At 42.7% G+C, this 21,856-nt stretch overlaps 1 protein-coding gene across 2 annotated transcripts in view; it reads right to left on the reverse strand.

Moving 5' to 3' along the window:
• Positions 1 to 21,856, reverse strand: part of LOC121577644 (S-adenosylhomocysteine hydrolase-like protein 1) — a 53,272-nt gene that overhangs the window by 14,051 nt on the left and 17,365 nt on the right. For both annotated transcript variants that reach the window (XM_041891398.2, XM_041891400.2), the window contains exons 2-4: positions 7,584 to 7,695; positions 7,351 to 7,494; positions 2,707 to 2,807 (exon numbers count right to left, since the gene is read on the reverse strand). In XM_041891398.2, coding sequence (XP_041747332.2) covers positions 2,707 to 2,807; positions 7,351 to 7,494; positions 7,584 to 7,695 — 357 coding nt within the window. The remainder of the gene's footprint in view (positions 1 to 2,706; positions 2,808 to 7,350; positions 7,495 to 7,583; positions 7,696 to 21,856) is intronic.

The raw sequence follows: 21,856 nt of genomic DNA on the forward strand, positions 1-21,856 counted from the left end.
AGCCAGACTACGGTTTGCAACTGCACATGGGGACAAAGATCGTACTTTTGGGAGAAATGTCCTCTGGTCTGATGAAACAAAAACAGAACTGTTTGGCCATAATGACCATCGTTATGTTTGGAGGAAAAAGGGGGTCGCTTGCAAGCCGAAGAACACCATCCCAACCGTGAAGCACAGGGGTGGCAGCATCATGCTGTGGGGGTGCTTTGCTTCAGGAGGGACTGGTGCACTTCACAAAATAGATGGCATCATGAGGAAGGAAAATTATGTGGATATATTGAAGCAACATCTCAAGACATCAGTCAGGAAGTTAAATATTGGTTGCAAATGGGTCTTCCAAATGGACAATGACCCCAAGCATACTTCCAAAGTTGTGGCAAAATGGCTTAAGGACAACAAAGTCAAGGTATTGGAGTGGCCATTACAAAGCCCTGACCTCAATCCTATAGAAAATGTGTGGGCAGAACTGAAAAGGTGTGTGCGAGCAAGGAGGCCTACAAACCTGACTCAGTTACACCAGCTCTGTCAGGAGGAATGGGCCAAGATTCACCCAACGTATTGTGGGAAGCCTGTGGAAGGCTACCCGAAACGTTTGACCCAAGTTAAACAATTTAAAGGCAACGCTACCAAATACTAATTGAGTGTATTTAATCTTCTGACCCACTGGGAATGTGATGAAATAAATAAAAGCTGAAATAAATCCTTCCCTCTACTATTATTATGACATTTCACATTCTTAAAATAAAGTGGTGATCCTAACTGACCTAAGACAGGGAATTTTTACTAGGATTAAATGTCAGGAATTGTGAAAAACTGAGTTTAAATGTATTTGGCTAAGGTGTATGTAAACTTCTGACTTCAACTGTACATCCTCAGTTTTCTCCTATCACAGCCATTAAACTCTGTAACGCTTTTAAAATCACCATTGGCCTCATGGTGTAATCCCATGTGGTTTCCTTCCTCTCCGGCAACTGAGTTAGGAAGGACACCGTTATCTTTGTAGTGACACAGGATGGTTTTTCAATACCGTCAATATCGTTGAAACTATTTCATAGAAGTTTTTCTATACATTCATATTTGTAGCTACTTTTTCTGTAAATATCTGCAGTCAACTTGTGCAATAAGTTAGAAGATAAAGCAGATTGCGTTTGTCATTTCACCTGTCACATTATTTAACATTATGAAGTTTACTGTAGTTCCCCAGAACAGTTGAGCCAGTCACGTGTTTGTTTGTAAATAGCACAACTGGAGAAAGCGGGAGCAGGTGAGTCTAGCTGTGTATTGACAGGGGTCGTGTTTTATATTGAAAGTCAGTGTTTCTTTGCTTGAATAGAGTGATCAGGGACGTGCAACTATAGTTTTCCTTCACAGAAAATGCATTAGTGCAACACATTCGGCAGAAGATAGCTTAATTTTAATCAGATGACAAAAGAAGTGCAACGCTATTTGGCTGGCAGCCACACAAGTAGGCTAAATGAGCTTACGATGAAAAAGTAAGGTATTTTTTGCAAAAACTATGCATGGCCATCATTTCTGTTTATCATAGAAAGAATGTAGCCAGGTACATTTCCTAATGTTTGCATTTTACCAGAGAAAAGTAGTCTGGCTACATTGAGAATCAGTCAGAGCGCTGTCTGCTGATAGAATGCCAGTTCGTGAATTTTCATCTGAGTGGAGAAGTGCAACTGAAGCACAAAATGTGTCTGATGCCGAGCAGAAATTACAATAAGAAGCGTTTTAGATTTGCGTTTACAAAACGCAGCAAGATATTTCTTATGCGTTTTGTCTTTTTTTCCTGTGTGAAAAACTAAGAATTCTGCGTTAACGCGACCCCTAAGTTTAAATTGCTAACTATCGAAGTAAGTAGCTGAATTAATAAGGCGAGACGGGGCATCATTGTGTTGGCTTTCTGCTGTGTTTGAGAAGTCAAAGCCATTCCGACGAACAGTTTTGATTTCCTTGCGTTTTTTCTCCTCTCCATTTTCTGCCCATCTGCTCCTCCCCCATCTGCTCCAACCCAATCTTCTCCGAGCAGAGCAGGCAGGGCCATTGCCCTAGCGACTCCAGACTCCACACAGACACAGTGTGTACACATGCTGCTCCAGAGCCAGTACTGTTCATTTGCACAATGTCTCTCGTTCACATTTGCTTGTAAATGTCCAAACACACCAAAAATGACATTCGGTAGCTCCTACCTATATATGTATAACTTTATGAGATGGATTGCGTGTCTTTGCAATTATTTTCGTTTGCGCTCGTTAGCATATTTAGCTAGCAGCCTCCATGGAAATGTGCTATTACTTGTGATAACTTTGTTAGCATTCTGGTAATAGACCCCCCAATAGGATTTTTTGCGCCCTTGTGTACTAAACTGGTAATACCGTAAATCCCGGGATGAGAGAAGAACGGTATGAAGATATGAAAATCTGGATACCGCACAACCCTATTCTGCAGTAGCAATACTGTGGGGAAGAGATATCATACTGCTGTCTTGGCACTGATATTTGGGTATGTAGCCTATGTCACTGCAGCAAAACTTGGGTATTGGAGACAGTGTAAGTTAGTCTAAACAACAGGGCCAACTTGGTTAATGTAGAAGTCTCTGTGTACGCTGTGACCTTCAAATCCTACTTTATAAGGAGAGAAATGTCCCCCTGTAGCCTTGACAGTGATATTAGGATAGGTAAGAAGACAGAGTTTTCTTACTGCAGTCTGGGCAGTGATGTGAGTGCAGCCAACAATTTTTGCCCCAGCAAGTGGCTTCTCTCCCTGGGCTCTCTTCCTGAGTGAGATTAATGCTGACATATCTGTGAAAAGAGAGAGAGAGAGAGAGAGAGAGAGAGAGAGAGCGAGAGAGAGAGAGAGAGCGAGAGAGAGAGAGAGAGCGAGAGAGCGAGAGAGAGCGAGAGAGCGAGAGAGAGCGAAGTGGGGTGATAGAGAGAGAGTGAAGGAGATGGAGCAAGAAAGAGGGAAAGAAAAAGAGATTCCAAACATGTTATCTACATTCACAGAGTAGACATACAGAAAAGTGGTCTGAATATAAAGCCCTTCCAACTCCCCCATCTTCCACACAAATCTCACTCAAAACCTCTGAGCTCCGTAAAATTCAAATACCCTCAAATAAGCTATGACTTTGCAAGCTGCCAATTCATATTGGACAAGGATGATCACTCCATATCAAGCTCTGGAGTTGTGCTGACAGTGTTAGGGGTGTAGATTCAGCTGCCATGCTGCACATAACAAAACATTTAGGCCAAGGACAACATAACATCTAAATGATTTGGGGAGTAATGTCTGAAATCAAACACAAGAATGATAAAATGAGAACTTTAGACAAAGATTTTGCTACATGGCAAAAACTGAAGGTCAGCTTCATCAAAGCTGTCTGAACTGGTGGTTAGGCCTAGGGCTGTTACAGTGACCGTATTACCACTAAGCTACCTGCCGCCCTACCACTAAGCTACCTGCCGTACTACCTGGCTGGCATGAAAATGAACCATGGGAAAAGCGTCCTCCATTCGCTATTTCAGTGCATAGATGACATGTATTGTTTTTCCCCTGCCCCTGTTCCAAGAGGTGCATAATAATGGTCCATTCTAAATCAAAACTAATTTCACACATATACAATATATACAAAAGTATATATTAGTGGATTCGGCTATTTCAGCCACACCAGTTGCTGACAGGTGTATAAAATCGAGCACACAGCCATGCAATCTCCATAGACAAACATTGGCAGTGGAATGGCCTTACTGAAGAGCTCAGTAACTTTCAACATGACACCGTCATAGGATGCCACCTTTCCAACAAGTCAGCTCGTAAAATGTCTGCCCTGCTAGAGCTGCCCTGGTCAACTGTAAGTGTTACTGTGAAGTGGAAACGTCTAACAGCAACAATGGCTCAGCTGTGAAGTGGACCGCCGAGTGCTGCAACACTCACTACCGAGTTCCAAACTGCCTCTGGAAGCAACGTCAGCACGATAACTGTTCGTCGGAAGCTTCATGAAATGGGTTTCCATGGCCGAGCAGCCGCATACAAGCCTAGGATCACCATGGGCAATGCTAAGTGTCGGCTGGAGTGGTGTAAAGCTTGCCACCATTGGACTCTGGAGCAGTGGAAACGGTTCTCTGGAGTGATGGGTCACGTAGTCCGACGGACAAATCTGGGTTTGGCGGATGCCAGGAGAACGCTACCTGCCTATTGCATAGTGCCAACTGTAAAGTTTGGTGGAGGAGGAATAATGGTCTGGGGTTGTTTTTCATGGTTCGGGCTAGGCCCCTTAGTTCCAGTGAAGTGAATCTTAACGCTACAGCATACAATGACATTCTAGACGATGCTGTTCTTCCAACTTTGAGGCAACAGTTTGGGGAAGGCCCTTTCCTGTTTCAGCATGACAATGCCCCCGTGCACAAAGCGAGGTCCATACAGAAATTGTTTGTCGAAATCGGTGTGGAAGAACTTGACTGGCCTGCAGAGAGCCCTAACCTCAACCCCATCGAACACCGTTTGGATGAATTGGAATTCTGACTGCGAGCCATGCCTAACCGCCCAACATCAGTGCCCGACCTCACTAATGCTCGTGGCTGAATGGAAGCAAGTCCCCGCAGCAATGTTCCAACATCTAGGAGCCTTCCCAGAAGAGTGGAGGCTGTTATAGCAGCAAAAGGGGGACCAACTCCATATTAATGCCCATGATTTTGAAATTAGATGCTGGACGAGCAGGTGTCCACATACTTTTGGTGATGTAGTGTATTATTTTGTATATGTAAAGACAAGATTCAATTAAGAATAGTCTGATGGGTGACAATATTAGCCTATCACTTGTGACTAATGTATTATCACTTATGAATGATGCCCAGCATGAGCAGTAAGGCAAGAAACAGCGCATACCATTTTTTTGTGCAGCCTAGCCCATAGGCCTATATGTTTTGATAAGGTTTGTATCACAACTAAAGTGGCCAAATAACTTCTTAAAATTAAGCACATTCATACGTTTTACAACCGGTGTAGAGCCTAACTGGCATATATAGGCGGCGCGTGAGTTTCAAGTTTGGGGAAGATCATTTTCACCATACCAATGCACCTTTATAATAAAGTATTACATGCAGAATCGCATTTGCCACTTTTGTCACTTTTGAGAACAGTGTTTTCCAGCTAATTGTGCGCATTGCTGCGCTTATAATCTGAAGAAATAACCTAATAGTTTATCAAAATGTAAAGCTAAACGTTCTGATCTGTTGCATCAGCCTCATTGCTTTTAAACTTTTTTTTTATGCGAATGGTTGTATTAATTTGGGATCTATCGCATCCAACTTTCCCAGAGTATGTTTGGAATATTTATTTATCGCACAGAAGGACAAGTTGACCAATAGAATAGGTCAACCTTTGTACTATGAGGGATAGTAGATTGACATAGGCTAGTGCTTTTCCTGTTCGTTAGGCCTACTCATCTTGTTGGCTGACGAAAAGTAAATATGGACAGTTCTTCTAACATCTTCAATATGTGCCTCGGAATTCGATAAGGAGGGACACGCACAGTTGCGTGCACTTAGATATCTGAGAGAGCCATGTTAGTGAGAGGTGCTTCAGGGGATCGCTGCCGGGATAAGGGAATGATCATTATTATATTCAGCCCAAGGGCACAACGGCTACTTTGGCTGCAAAAGACATGGATTCTTTAGGGGGCATTACAGCCACACAAGGAGGATGCCACCGGGAAATTGCTTGTCAAATTGTGAATGAGAGACTGATGTGTGTGTGCAGCCTGCACAAGAAACAAAGCACAGCTCATGCCTTTCATAAAACTTTTTTCAAAATCATTAGAGTCGCATCATGCAGCCTTAGAATGTGTTAAAAATCAAAACATATAGCACAACGTTTGTATCACAACAACATTTGCATAAATAACTCTAAATTAAGCATATAGGAGGACCTGTTTCTTTGTTAACCGCTCAACACAGAATAGGCACATGTGCGCACTCTCTCTGGAAATCGTTTGGAGAAAATATACTTTCTATTTTATTCAGCTATGTTCAATTGGATTCTTCATACTATAAAATATTATAAAATTATTCCACGGAATTCTAAGCAAATCTTGTTTGCTAAATGAACTAGTGTAGCCCACAGCTATGGCATAGCCAGATCAGGACCTAACATAAGGACAATTCAGAGTATGCTATTCTGTTCTTCTGAAATTGAGTACATTTTCTTCATATCATGTTTCTTTAGACCTGTCTAAAATAAATAATAGATTTATTTGCGATGGTGTAGGCTATATAAAATGGATTTATTAGACTTTTTAAAAATGTAGATGTTCCAAAGGTCTGCATCAGTGGCTTGTAGGCTATGCGTGGAAGCCAAGAGATGCTAGACATGTTTATGGTAATTAGCGGTCAATTACCGTGAGACCGGCAGTTATTTGCTTGACAATCACCAGCTGACAAAATGTCATGACCACCACAGCCCTAGTTAGGCCTAGTGAATCTTTAGATTTTTCTGCATAATATGTTTCTCTTTCTGATGTGGCTTGTGTGTGTTACACTTCAAATGACTGATCAGCAAAACCAAAGAATAGCCTAATAATACGACACAGGAGGCCCTTAAGAGCAGAAGCCATATCTGCAGACAGATTGGTCGAGGTCAATCTGAATATAGATAACAAGCTACTATAGATAACTAGCTAGACTCTAGCTGCTAGAGTATATCATTTACATTTTAGTCATTTAGCAGACGCTCTTATCCAGAGCGACTTACAGTTAGTGAGTGCATACATTTTTTTTTTTTCTTTCATACTGGCCCCCCGTGGGAATCGAACCCACAACCCTGGCGTTGCAAACGCCATGCTCTACCAACTGAGCTACACGGGGCCCAAGGGGCCCGTATATCAGTCAATCACAGAACTGAGCGAAGCTGTTCTTTTCTTATCCCAGATTCTCCCCTCCAATCAGTGTCTTGGTTAATCTGATTTGGCAAATCCTGGCCTTGGAGGGTGGGACTCTAATATATTTCTGCACTACAGGCCCTGGCAAGAGCAATATTTAGATTTAGATATACTTTACTCTCTGTTGTTCACAGAAATGTTTTTGTTGCTCTTTGCATCCTGATTGATGCCAGTAGTGGTTTTATTAACTATGATATTACCTATGATCAAAGACTGTTAACCATTGATTAGACTAATTGATTCATGCCATAAGACAGCAAATTTCAAGAACATGCTTTAAATAACCAACAACAAGTACTTTACACCTGGAGCCCCCTAGGAATGTTTTGAGGTTTATCACTTCTTATTGTCTTGGGTTGTTCTGTGTGTGAGAGGTGAGGGTGACAGGTTACAGAGCCATTTTATTGTACCTTGTTCTGCAATCTCAATCTCGCGACGACCAAATTCGGCCTGTTTGATGTTCTTCACACAGAAGTCACTGGTGCCCTTGGAGTTGAGCTGTGTTTTGTCCCGTGGTGAAGTCTCATCATCAGAGCTGTCCGTGTAGGACGCAGCTGGGAAAGGAGACAGAGAGGGGAAAGTCAGCAAGAAAGGGTCAAGCAATCCATACATAGCTGCGTGTGTGTGTGTGCTTGTGTAGTACCGGAGCTGTAGCTGTCGGTGGATGACTGAGAGATGGATCGAGACAGCGAGCGTCGGCCAGCCTTGGTAGGGAACCTGCTGAACTCCTGCTTGTCTTCCACAAACTGGATTTGCTGAAGGAGCAAAAGAGGGTACAATTTAGACTAGGGCTGACCCCATTTAGTCTACTGGTCGATTGTTTGGCCGATAGGCTGTTGGTCAACTGAGATTTCTTTAGGCGAGCAGTAGCAAAAAAATAAAAATAATAATAATAATTCATGTTCTGTCTGATTCGCACCTGTCTGAGTGGACTAATCCATTGTGGAGGCAGTGAGGATGGCACAGTCCATCACCCTAAGACATGTGCTACTGAAATTGTATATGGTTATATTACGTAAGAACAATGGTGCAACACTAATAAAAATATTATTTTATAACAAATGTGCTTTCTCCCGCATTGGCTGTCCACAGGTCTGAAACATCAGTGCGCTGTTGAATTGACGCCTTTTCCTAGACCATGTTGTTATGTGCATAATAGCAAAGATAAACAGCATATTGGTGTTGAGAACAAAGCGAAGGAGGCAGCAGAATGTGGAGACAAGAAAACAGCCCTTGCCTTATTGCCTAAGAAAAGTATGGAGAGAGGAAACCAACTTAATTAGGTCTAGAATCAATAGCCGAACTGTTAAATGTGCCTGGCTTTATAAATAATCCATATACAGTACCAGTCAAAAGTTTGGACACACCTACTCATTCAAGGGTTTTGCTTTATTTTTACTATTTTCTACATTGTAGAATAATAGTGAAGACATCAAAACTATGAAATAACACATTTGGAATCGTGACCAAGACAAAGGAGATGATTGTGGACTACAGGAAAAAAAAGAGGACTGAGCACGCCCCCATTCTCATCGACGGGGCTGTAGTGGAACAGGTTGAGAGCTTCAAGTTCCTTGGTGTCCACATCACCAACGAACTATCATGGTCCAAACACACCAAGACAGTCGTGAAGAGGATTCCCCCTCAGGAGACTGAAAAGATTTGGCATGGGTCCTCAGATCCTCAAAGAGTTCTACAGCTGAAAAGTCATAGTCAATCAATCAATAATATAATAATACTTTTAGCAAAAAGGTTTATTTTTAATTCACAATCTGTAGAAGCAATGAGAATAGAAAGGTTCAGAACTTTTGTAAAACATCACAGTACGGTTGAAATATATACAGTGGGGAAAAAAGTATTTAGTCAGCCACCAATTGTGCAAGTTCTCCCACTTAAAAAGATGAGAGAGGCCTGTAATTTTCATCATAGGTACAAGTCAACTATGACAGACAGAATGTGGGAAAACAATCCAGAAAATCACATTGTAGAATTTTTAATGAATTTATTTGCAAATTATGGTGGAAAATAAGTATTTGGTCAATAACAAAAGTTTCTCAATACTTTGTTATATACCCTTTGTTGGCAATGACACAGGTCAAACGTTTTCTGTAAGTCTTCACAAGGTTTTCACACACTGTTGCTGGAATTTTGGCCCATTCCTTCATGCAGATCTCCTCTAGAGCAGTGACGTTTTGAGGCTGTCGCTGGGCAACACAGACTTTCAACTCCCTCCAAAGATGTTCTATGGGGTTGAGATCTGGAGACTGGCTAGGCCACTCCAGGACCTTGAAATGCTTCTTACGAAGCCACTCCTTCGTTGCCCGGGCGGTGTGTTTGGGATCATTGTCATGCTGAAAGACCCAGCCACGTTTCATCTTCAATGCCCTTGCTGATGGAAGGAGGTTTTCACTGAAAATCTCACGATACATGGCCCCATTCATTCTTTCCTTTACACGGATCAGTCGTCCTGGTCCCTTTGCAGAAAAACTGCCCCAAAGCATGATGTTTCCACCCCCATGCTTCACAGTAGGTATGGTGTTCTTTGGATGCAACTCCGCATTCTTTGTCCTCCAAACACGACGAGTTGAGTTTTTACCAAAAAGTTCTATTTTGGTTTCATCTGACCATATGACATTCTCCCAATCCTCTTCTGGATCATCCAAATGCACTCTAGCAAACTTCAGACGGGCCTGGACATGTACTGGCTTAAGCAGGGGGACACGTCTGGCACTGCAGGATTTGAGTCCCTGGCGGCGTAGTGTGATACTGATGGTAGGCTTTGTTACTTTGGTCCCAGCTCTCTGCAGGTCATTCACTAGGTCCCCCTGTGTGGTTCTGGGATTTTTGCTCACCGTTCTTGTGATCATTTTGACCCCACGGGGTGAGATCTTGCGTGGAGCCCCAGATCGAGGGAGATGATCAGTGGTCTTGTATGTCTTCCAATTCCTAATAATTGCTCCCACAGTTGATTTCTTCAAACCAAGCTGCTTACCTATTGCAGATTCAGTCTTCCCAGCCTGGTGCAGGTCTACAATTTTGTTTCTGGTGTCCTTTGACAGCTCTTTGGTCTTGGCCATAGTGGAGTTTGGAATGTGACTGTTTGAGGTTGTGGACAGGTGTCTTTTATACTGATAACAAGTTCAAACAGGTGCCATTAATACAGGTAACGAGTGGAGGACAGAGGAGCCTCTTAAAGAAGAAGTTACAGGTCTGTGAGAGCCAGAAATCTTGCTTGTTTGTAGGTGACCAAATACTTATTTTCCACCATAATTTGCAAATAAATTCATTAAAAATCCTACAATGTGATTTTCAGAAATTTTTTCCTCAATTTGTCTGTCATAGTTGACGTGTACCTATGATGAAAATTACAGGCCTCTCTCATCTTTTTAAGTGGGAGAACTTGCACAATTGTGGCTGACTAAATACTTTTTTCCCCCACTGTATGGCAAATATAAATCCTATATGGATGGTGTTAAGAGATAGATGGGAGGTATTGAATAGAGTTGAAGGATGGGACTAATAACAAATAACAACAAATAATAACAAAGATAGCTAATAATGTAAGCATACTGTGTTCATAATAAGTATATAGGTTGTATGTTGGGAGCTTTTGGGAAAGAGTACAGTTAGAAAGATATGGCATATAGAAGCAAACCGGATGGACATCATGAAAATGATCGGAGAGGTTGAGAGTAGAAGAAGTTCAGGAGCAAAAAAATATATATATATAATAGAATTATTGTAAAATGAACTCTGTCCATAAGGTGTAGATAGTAAGTATAGACCGGAAGTAGGGCCCTGGGCATTGTTGTTCACTAATTTACTCCAAGTAGGGAAAGGATGGTTGGGTTGAAAAGTAATGAAGGGGAGTATATATATTTTTAAAAAACATGGGGGATTGGAAGTGATGCAGACAATTACATTGATAGAAGATACAATCTATCTGCAATATTAAGCTGATCCATTCCCCCAGAGAAAAAAATTATAATAAATAAATAAATAAAGAGTTCTACAGCTGCACCATCGAGAGCATCATGACTGGTTGCATCACTTTCTGGTATGGCAACTGCTCAGCCTCAGACCGCAAGGCACTACAGAGGGTAGAGCGTACAGCCCAGTACATCACTGGGGCCAAGCTTCCTGACATCCAGGACCTCTATACCAGGCGGTGTCAGAGGAAGGCCCACAAAATTGTCAAAGACTCCAGCCACCCTAGTCATAGACAATTCTTTCTGCTACCGCACGGCAAGCGGTACTGGAGCACCAAGTCTAGGTCCAAAAGATTTCTCAACAGCTTCTACCCCCAAGCCATAAGACTCCTGAACAGCTAATCATGGCTACCCGGTCTATTTGCACTGCCCCCCCAGCCTCAACTAGCCGGTGCCCCCGTACATTGACTCTGTACCGGTACCCCCCTGTATATAGCCTCCCTACTGTTCTTTTATTTTACTTCTGCTCTTTTTTTTCTCAACACTTTTTTGTTGTTGTTGTTTTATTTTACTTTTTATAAAGAAATAAATGCATTGTTGGTTAAGTGCTGTAAGTAAGCATTTCACGGTAATGCATACACCTGTTGTATTCGGCTCATGTGGCAAATAAAATTTGATTTGATTTGATTTGAACTCCGGGTCTTCCATTCCTGTGGCGGTCGTCATGAGAGCCAGTTTCATCATAGCACTTGATGGTTTTTGCGACTGCACTTGAAGAAACTTTCAAAGTTATTGAAATGTTCCGTATTGACTGACCTTCATGTCTTAAAGTAATGATGGACTGTCGTTTCTCTTTGCTTATTTGAGCTATTCTTGCCATAATATGGACTTGGTCTTTTACCAAATAGGGCTATCTTCTGTATACCACCCGTACCTTGTCTCAACACAACTGATTGGCTCAAACGCATTAAGAAGGAAAGAAACTCCACAAATTAACTTTTAACAAGGCACACCTGTTAATAGAAATTAATTCCAGGTGACTACCTCATGAAGCTGGTTGAGAGAATGCCAAGAGTGTGCAAAGCTGTCATCAAGGCAAAGGGTGGCTACTTTGAGGAATCTCAAATATAAAATATATTTTGATTTGTTTAACACCTTTTTGGTTACTACATGATTCCATTTGTGTTATTTCATAGTTTTGATGTCTTCACTATTATTCTACAATGTAGAAAATAGTAAAAATAAAGAAAAACTCTGGAATGAGTAGGTGTCCAAACATTTGACTGGTACTGTATATCTACAGAAATAAGACAGATCCTGATTCTGTTGCCTGTTTGAGTGTTTTGTTTAATTGCCTACTGATTCCATAAGAACCAAGCCTCACGCAACCACAACATGTCGGATAAACAATTTCACAAATTTGGCTGTTTTTAATCTTTGCTTTGCTGTAATAAAGGCTTTACACTTTTTTCGTTAGAACAACCGCTCTGGTATTATTTATAATGTATTTAGTGTTGTTTACACTGTTCCAAATTGTCAGAAAAATCATATTTATACTAAAAACCCTCATTTTTCTTGATATCCTTCTTGTTATTGTTACTATTATTATTATTATTATTATTATTATTATTATTATGATCATCATTATAATAATAAGTAATGTCATTACCATTAGTAGGCTTAGTATAGCAGCCTTGTATAACCAACATTGAGCTGTAGGCCTAAGAGCGCATCCTGTTTAGTCTTAATACCATAACTTACTTAGGCCTTTATTTCAATACTTATATAGGTTACTGTATCAATCAAATCATGCATTTGTTCATGTGATGACACAGCATATTAAGCATTTTAGTTTAAAAATAAAATAACAAAGCAAGCCTTGAATAATTAGCGTAAACACTAAATAAACCGTTCCATTTCGGAAATTGCATTCACAAAAGAATACGAGTGTTTTTAGTCTTTGCTGTAATAAAGGCTTAATAAATTTTTTTTACAGACTCCGTTACGCTTTTGTGTTGTTTACATTGTTCCAAAATGGTCCGAAAAATTATATCGTAATCTAACAGCATCTGTTTGGCACACACAATATGCACGAAGCGCTGGCTCCTTACCATCTTTTTCTTGATCTCCAGTACTTTCCACAACTAGTCAAATTTATTCCACACATCCCTTTTACCTCCTGAGCAACCAGTAAACATTCCCGAATTTCGAGTGTATTTGTCACGTCCTCTGCATCCATTTTGCTTTTACGGTGTTTGTTATTGATGTGATTATAATATGCTCTAGGTCAGGCCCTATCGGTCACGTGCATGCGATGCATACATGTGTCACGAAAAGAGAACAAGGGTTGAGGGAATAGGGAATGTTTTTCCTAAACAAATTAGGGATTTCAGTAACATAACTTTTCAGTCAGAAATGGCTAATTATGTTGCAGCTTCAGCAACATGGACAGCGCGATAAATACTGTTCATGTTCTGTGGTGGTCGTTGCAGCAGCGATGAGAGATAGAGACAACAGGTGCTAGTCACAGAGTCACTCGCTGTCTTTTTTTTTTTTTTTTTTCACAGCACAGCAAGTCTGAGCCAGGCCCGGCACAATCATATAAATTGCGGTCGGACTCCCTCTAGTCTTTTTTGTGTCTTAATTATTTAAATCAAACAGTGTGCTTAAAGCATCAGACAAGCTCAGTGCATATAGTTGATTTAATTAAAACACATAGGATGTGTCCATTTATGGAAGAATACACGTAAAAAAATGTCAACCAATCGATTGTTCGAAAGAACAGACGACTCTTGGTCGACGAAGATTGTTTTTAGTTGGGGACAGCCCTAATTTTGACATCCCCTAACTTCAATTCACTTGAAACCTGGATCAAAAGATGAAAAGATCTGGTCGCAAGAAATCACCCAATACCTACAGTGCCTTGCAAAAGTATTCATTCCCCTTGCCGTTTTTCCTATTTTGTTGTATTACAACCTGCAATTGAAATTGATTTTTATTTGGATTTCATGTAACGGACATACAAAATAGTCCAAATTGGTAAAGTGAAATGAAAAAAATAACTTTTTGTTTCAAAAAATTCTAAAAAATAAATAACTGAAAAGTGGTGCCTGCATATGTATTCAGCCCCTTTGCTATGAAGCCCCTAAATAAGATCTGGTGCAACCAATTACCTTCAGAAGTCATATCATTAGTTAAATAAAGTGCACCTGTGTGCAATCTAAGTGATCTGTCACATGATCTCAGTATATATACACACCTGTTCTGAAAGTCCCCAGAGTCTGCAACACCACTATGCAAGGGGCACCACCAAGCAAGCGGCACCATGAAGACCAAGGAGCTCTCCAAACAGGTCAGGGACAAAGTTGTGGAGAAGTACAGATCAGGGTTGGGTTATAAAAAAATATCAGAAACTTTGAACATCCCACGGAGCACCATTAAATCCATTATTAAAAAATTAAAAGAATATGGCACCACAACAAACCTGCCAAGAGAGGGCCGCCCACCAAAACTCACAGACCAGGCAAGGAGGGCATTATTCAGAGAGGCAACAAAGAGACCAAAGATAACCCTGAAGGAGCTGCAAAGCTCCACAGCGGAGATTGGAGTATCTGTCCATAGGACCACTTTAAGCCATAGAGCTGGGCTTTACTGAAGAGTGGCCAGAAAAAAGCCATTGCTTAAAGAAAAAAATAAGCAAACACGTTTGGTGTTCGCCAAAAGGCATGTGGGAGACTCCCCAAACATATGGAAGAAGGTACTCTGGTCAGATGAGACTAAAATGGAGCTTTTTGGCCATCAAGGAATGTCTGGCGCAAACCCAACACCTCTCATCACCCCGAGAACACCATCCCCACAGTGAAGCATGGTGGTGGCAGCATCATGCTGTGGGGATGTTTTTCCATCGGCAGGGACTGGGAAACTGGTCAGAATTGAAGGAATGATGGATGGCGCTAAATACAGGGACATTCTTGAGGGAAACCTGTTTCAGTTGTGATGTCACGAGAGGCTGTGTCCTGGAGGGACGTTACATCCCCCTGAGGTGGCTGCAAACCCAGACAGCTATGGCTCCATCTGCTGGTATGGTCGGGAACTCCACCCCTCTATGGCCAATCTTCCCACGCAGCTGAAACAAATGAGGAGCTGATGAGCTGAAGGTTTGGGAAGGGAAGAGACACAGTCTCCAAGCTGGGCTCTCTGGAGGACAAGAGTGCTGCACGTCCACTTCCATGAGGAATATAAGGATTTGGAGATACTTACCTTTGGGAAATACTCACCTTTGGATATATGCACCTGTGGAAATACGTGAGAGACATTTGGAAGGACTTTTTGCTGGGTTGGCCACTAGCTGCAACGTGGACTACAGTAAGGCTGGGGAAAAGTTATCTGAGCGAGTGAGAATTATGATTTTGGATGTGGAAGAGACATCCCTGAACTGTTAACCCTTAAAGAGCCACAAGAGAACAGAATTTTGTTAGATTTTCGTTAATTTCCCAAGACCTATAATAAAATCCTTGTTTTGTTTGAACCTTGTCTCCTTGCACTACTTGAGCAATCCCGCTGAAAGCTGTGTAGCCTCTCGTGACGTCACAGATGGTGGAGAATACGGGCACGCTCAAGCGTTAATAGTGCATGTCAGAGGAGGATACCGAAGGTTTGATCACCCAGTTTTCCAAGTTGGCCGTAGGCTCCCCGCCCGACTGAAATGGAGGACATATTGAAAGCCCTTGTTGCTGGCCAGCAAGCCCAGATGCAAGCAAACGTGGCTCTCTTGGAGGAGCAAAAGAAAGCCAACCTTCTGAAGGCAGAGGAATTGCAGTTGCAGAGACAGAGGGTGGTCCAAAATACCCGCCCAATAAAGGCAAGTGACTTTATATCTAAGATGGGAGCTACCGATGACATTGAGGCATACCTGCATGCATTTGAGGCCACGGCCACTAGGGAAGCCTGGCCCAAGCAACAGTGGGTTGGTCTGTTAGCCCCCTTTCTAACCGGGGGAATCGCTGAATGCTGTCCGGGACCTGGGCCCTGACCAGGTTACTGACTATGATGCCCTGAAGTCTGAGATCCTCAGCAGATATGGACTCACAAAGTTTGGTATGGCCCAGCGCTTTCACAGCTGGACCTTCCAACCAGACCAACCTCCTCGGGCGCAGATGCATGAACTTGTCCGAATCGCAAGGAAATGGCTGGATCCGCAGAGGAATACAGCAGCGGCGGTGGTGGAGGCCGTTGTGGTGGATCGTTACCTACGCGCCCTGCCTTATGAGGCAAAATGGTTCATCAGTCAACAGGCCTTGACCACGGCTGATCTGACCGTGGAAGCTGTGGAAAAGTACCAGGCCACAGCGGAGATGCTGAATGCTTCCCGAAAAGACCCCAGGAGTGCGGCCCCACCACAAATGGGAAGAACCCGTCCAAAGGACCCCAAGGTCTCGAACCCAGCCACGTCAGGACTTATCCCGGCTCCAGGGGGAGCCAGAAACCAGGCGGGTCCAAGAAGAGTACACCAGGAGGGGGAAACTCGACAGTGTTACCGGTGTGGGGAGATGGGACATATCTCCTGGCAGTGTGGGAAACCAGCCGATGAACCTATGCCCACTGCGGAGTCCTCCAGCTCAGCACCCACACACCGTTTTGCCTCGCTCTTGGGAGTCGTAGATGGCGGCCCAGATCGACCCCCACCTGCCCGGTAACTGTGAATCACCATGATGTGGAGGCCTTACTGGATTCTGGTAGCCGGGCCACCCTGGTGCGTAAGGATTTGGTGGGCCCAACGTGTCTGACCCCCGGGGAAAGTCCTCCCAGTTTCCTGTGTCCATGGGGACACCAGAGAATACCCCATTACTGAACTTACAATGACCAGCACGCGGGGAACCATACACACGACGGCGGGGGTGGTTGATTCCCTCCCCGTCCCTGTCCTAATTGGACGAGACTGCCCAGCCTTTTACCCACTCTGGAGAGAGTCTCAGGAGAGGATAACCCGAGTACCTCGGAAACGGAGAGGCAAGACTCATCCTGGGAAGGCTCCGGTGCAATCCTCCGAATTACTCACTCCCGCCCGGGCTCGGATAGGGATGGCAGGTGCCCAGACCGACACAGAGACGGAGCTACAGAATCTGGACAAAGAACTGTCTGGTCTGAAGGGGACCGCTGAGAGGTATCGTTTGTTAAAGCAACAGTTAGACATGAAGACAGAAGAGTTAGATATCCTCCAGGCTAAACTCCAACAGAGCTCCTTCCATAAGCAACAGGAGGAGCTGGAGAGGCTGCGCAGGACCATCGAGGAGTGTGAGGAGACCCTGCGCAGTAGTAAGGAGGTCCAGAAGAAGGCAGAGGAGAAGTACAAGGTGTTGGAGAACAAGATGAAGAATGCGGAGGCAGAGAGAGAGAAGGAACTGAAAGCTGCTCAACAGAAGCTAAACTCTGCTAAAACCAAGGCTGATGCGTTCAGTAAGAAACTCAAGGAGAGACAACAGGAGGCTGAGTCCCTGGTCCTAGAGTTGGAGGAGTTGAAGAGAGAGCAGTCTGGCAAGCACCACGGCAATGCGGACGGCCTCTCCCGGCGTGATGCCTTCTTCGCTGCCTTTACCCCGACGAGGACGTCGGTCCCGAGGAGGGGGATGTGTGATGTCACGAGAGGCTGTGTCCTGGAGGGACGTTACATCCCCCTGAGGTGGCTGCAAACCCAGACAGCTATGGCTCCATCTGCTGGTATGGTCGGGAACTCCACCCCTCTATGGCCAATCTTCCCACGCAGCTGAAACAAATGAGGAGCTGATGAGCTGAAGGTTTGGGAAGGGAAGAGACACAGTCTCCAAGCTGGGCTCTCTGGAGGACAAGAGTGCTGCACGTCCACTTCCATGAGGAATATAAGGATTTGGAGATACTTACCTTTGGGAAATACTCACCTTTGGATATATGCACCTGTGGAAATACGTGAGAGACATTTGGAAGGACTTTTTGCTGGGTTGGCCACTAGCTGCAACGTGGACTACAGTAAGGCTGGGGAAAAGTTATCTGAGCGAGTGAGAATTATGATTTTGGATGTGGAAGAGACATCCCTGAACTGTTAACCCTTAAAGAGCCACAAGAGAACAGAATTTTGTTAGATTTTCGTAAATTTCCCAAGACCTATAATAAAATCCTTGTTTTGTTTGAACCTTGTCTCCTTGCACTACTTGAGCAATCCCGCTGAAAGCTGTGTAGCCTCTCGTGACGTCACACAGTCTTCCAGAGATTTGAGACTGGGACGGAGGTTCACCTTCCAGCAGGACAATGACCCTAAGCATACTGCTAAAGCAACACTTGAGTGGTTTAAGGGGAAACATTTAAATGTCTTGGAATGGCCTAGTCAAAGCCCAGACCTCAATCCAATTGAGAATCTGTGGTATGACTTAAAGATTGCTGTACACCAGCGGAACCCATCCAACTTGAAGGAGCTGGAGCAGTTTTGCCTTGAGGAATGGGCAGAAATCCCAGTGGCTAGATGTGCCAAGATTATAGAGACATACCCCAAGAGACTTGCAGCTGTAATTGCTGCAAAAGGTGGCTCTACAAAGTATTGACTTTGGGGGGGGTGAATAGTTATGCACGCTCAAGTTCTGTTTTTTTGTCTTATTTCTTGTTTGTTTCACAATAAAAAATATTTTGCATCTTCAAATTGGTGGGCATGTTGTGTAAATCAAATGATACAAACCCCCCAAAAAATTTATTTTAATTCCTGGTTGTAAGGCAACAAAATAGGAAAAATGCCAAGGGGGGTGAATACTTTAGCAAGCCACTGTATAATAGTGCTTTGTAACTAATTCAAAGCTACAGTATGTGATCAACAGGGTAAGGGCTGTGATCAAACAAAGATACTGTGGCATAAAACAAAACATTGTATTGTAACTTGATGAGAGAATTGGTTTGGCATATTAGTTTTCATGTAAAAGTAGTTTAAAGTCATAAATTGTGAATGGATATGTATGCAAGGGGATATATTCACATTAAGCCTTGAGATATCATAAGGACTCTCTGTTCACTTCTAAGAGAGCACTTGAATTTGAATGCTTTCTCAGATAAACCACTCTGTGGTGTTGGAGTTGAATCAGGTATGTGCTTGTGACCTAGAGTGTGTGTAGTATAGCCAAAATAGACTTGTTAGTTGTGTTACCAAACAGACGTCAGTTCATTGAGAAGTGTCAGTTCATTGAGAAGTGTCGTCACTTGAGGTTAAAAGCCATCTTTAGTGAAGTGACGTCTTTCACTTTTGAAGAGGCTTCAAATACTGAGCTGGTGTGTGGATAGCATAGAAATAAGAGTTCCACTGAACTGACAAGGCTATTCCAAGTGCCATTTCCATGGTCTGTCCAGTCTGACAGTTTTATGGTTATCGAGGAACATGATCTTGTCCAAGAAATATAGACTACTGTACAAATGGCTATCAATGGCGGTGTCAGACTGTTTTTGTGTTGCAATGGAGCCCAGTTTAAAAACAACAACGCATCTCTCCAACGTACAGAGAACCACGTCTGAAGTCTAGGCCTATTTATGGCCCTCAGAACTGGCTCCCTAAAGGGAAATGTGTCCAAACTAGTTCCTCCTCACATCCACATCGACTGCACACAGTCTTACAGATTCACATGAGAAACACCTTCTGACGTGTTTTAGAAAGGTTTCATACAAATATACGTAATGTGTCATGAATCATGACACACTGACCTCAACCGAAAGTCACGCAACACAAGAATGCTAAGATAGACGAGATAAAACATCTCTTGCAAACTGAGGCGCTTAAAAAGCATTATACAATCCTATATAATGACATTCTGAACAGGGTGTGTTCTCTTAGCAAAAAGGTCCTATAGCTTCTTGGGTCTTTGGTAGCTACCAGCGTTTTGAAAACTCCAACTGTAATATTTGGATCTCTCATTGGCAGTCTGCAGTAAGCAGATAAGGTCTATGAAGGTATTACGCAACTATAACCCCTTGCATAACCAATACATGCTTGGCTAACCCACTCTACGTCCTGCGTGTGGTTCCTGGGGAGGTCTAAACAGAGCCAGAGGTGAATGTGGGTGAGATAATCTCCCCAGTATTTGAAGAATACAGTGAGAACATAAGCATGTTAAACTGGAGCTGGAGGCTAGAGAGGGACATTGGATATGGTGTTAGCATGCCAGTGGGTCTTTATACGGATTGAGGGCAGTGGGACCATAAATGAACCAACTTCACATTTTGCACAGGAACATTCCCCCCAAAATTGTGTCTGTATAAAGGCTAAAGCACCAATAGCAAATGACAAAGCGCAGTCATGTGAATCCAATCAATAAAGCTCTATTCAAGGTTAACACTCAGTTGACAGTAAGGCTGAACGATTTTGGAAAATAATCTAATTGCGATTTTTTGCCCCCAATATTGCGATTGCGATTTAATATGCGATTTAATTTATTTATCCTTTTTCCCCTACAAAACATAATGAATGATTTAAATATGACCAACACAATAGTATATACATTTAGTGTGAAATGTTCTTTCCCATAGGCTGGGTCTATTTGTTAGAATTAAATTCAAACATGTATGACTTGAAATAAATGACATTTTTATTGAACTGCTCATTACAGAAACATCTGTGGCTTTGCCACTGTGCATTTAAATAATTTAAACAAAGGCATGAACTTTGTAAACACTGTGTGCAAAAGGTACAGTCTTAAGAAAAAAATAATTTTAAATTGTATGTATCTTACTGCTCCCAAGTCAGTAACATTTCACACAACTGAAACAAGGAATTTGCTTTGAAAATATTTTGTAAAATCAAAGTAAATAAAGTTATAAATAAAAAATGAGAAATGCACTTTTAATTTAGACAAACTATTTTTTATAAACGATTTGAATATTATAATATAAAATAGATGAGCCTCACTTATCTCAAGTACACAACAATAACACACCACACAGACTAAAGTTCACTACGAGTATGGCACTGCCAGCCATACTTATCCAACAGTTCTGATCAATAAAATGGACTGTAAGACTCTGGTACGGCTCAGCTGTGCGGCTTGACCACATATCAGTAGTGCTAGCAAAAAACTCCACCGTTTTAAGTTCCGCGGCGACTTTCTCTTTGCACTTTTTGTACAGCTCCGGTATGGCAGTCTGACTGAAGTATGTGCGGGAGGGTATACTGTAACGTTTATCAAGCGTATGTATTAATGCCATGAACCCAGGCTTGGTCACCGTGCTGAGAGGCATCATATCTTTGGCTATGAACTCGGTTATTGTCCGAGTGATTTCTCCGTGCCGTTTTGAATTACGTTCATACGGAGTGACACTTTCGAACATTTCTGTCAGTGATCCCTGTCTTGAGGTATTTGGCTTGTCTCGCGCACTGATGCTCGGCATTTTGGTCATACAACTGTCATGCATTGATTTGTGGTATTTTTTTAAGTGCTGAAACAGGTTTGTAGTGTTACCCCGTGAAGTAGCAATCGGAGCACGGCATGCTCTGCACAACACCTGACGCTGCTCAGCATCTTCTTTTTTAAAACCAAAATAGTTCCACACCACCGACGTGCTGTTCCTCTTCGATATTAAAGTATCAGCTGTGTCAGTTTCTGACTGTTCCGTCGAGCAAGAGGCCATTGCGTTGGACAGCATGAAAAGTCGCGTCACGTGACCACCTCAAATCGCGCACGTTGCGATTAGAAAATCGCGTTCAGTCAAATCGCGATATTATCGCGAATGCAATTAATCGTTCAGCCCTAGTTGACAGTGGTGGAAACTAATTTAAAATGTAGCCTATTTCATAGGTCCCTTTTCTCAGATAGATCATTGTAGACTGTAGAGACTAAACCACAGGGCATGCACAAAACACACAGACATACAGAGTCACTGACGCATGCACACATATGCCTAAACACATTCAGATAATTCTCATGATTGCAGCCCACACATTACTCAGTGTGTCTGACACAAACAGTATAATAGCGAGTACTGATTT

The sequence above is a fragment of the Coregonus clupeaformis genome, chromosome 12 (genome assembly GCF_020615455.1).
Source record: "Coregonus clupeaformis isolate EN_2021a chromosome 12, ASM2061545v1, whole genome shotgun sequence".
Lineage (NCBI taxonomy): Eukaryota > Metazoa > Chordata > Actinopteri > Salmoniformes > Salmonidae > Coregonus > Coregonus clupeaformis.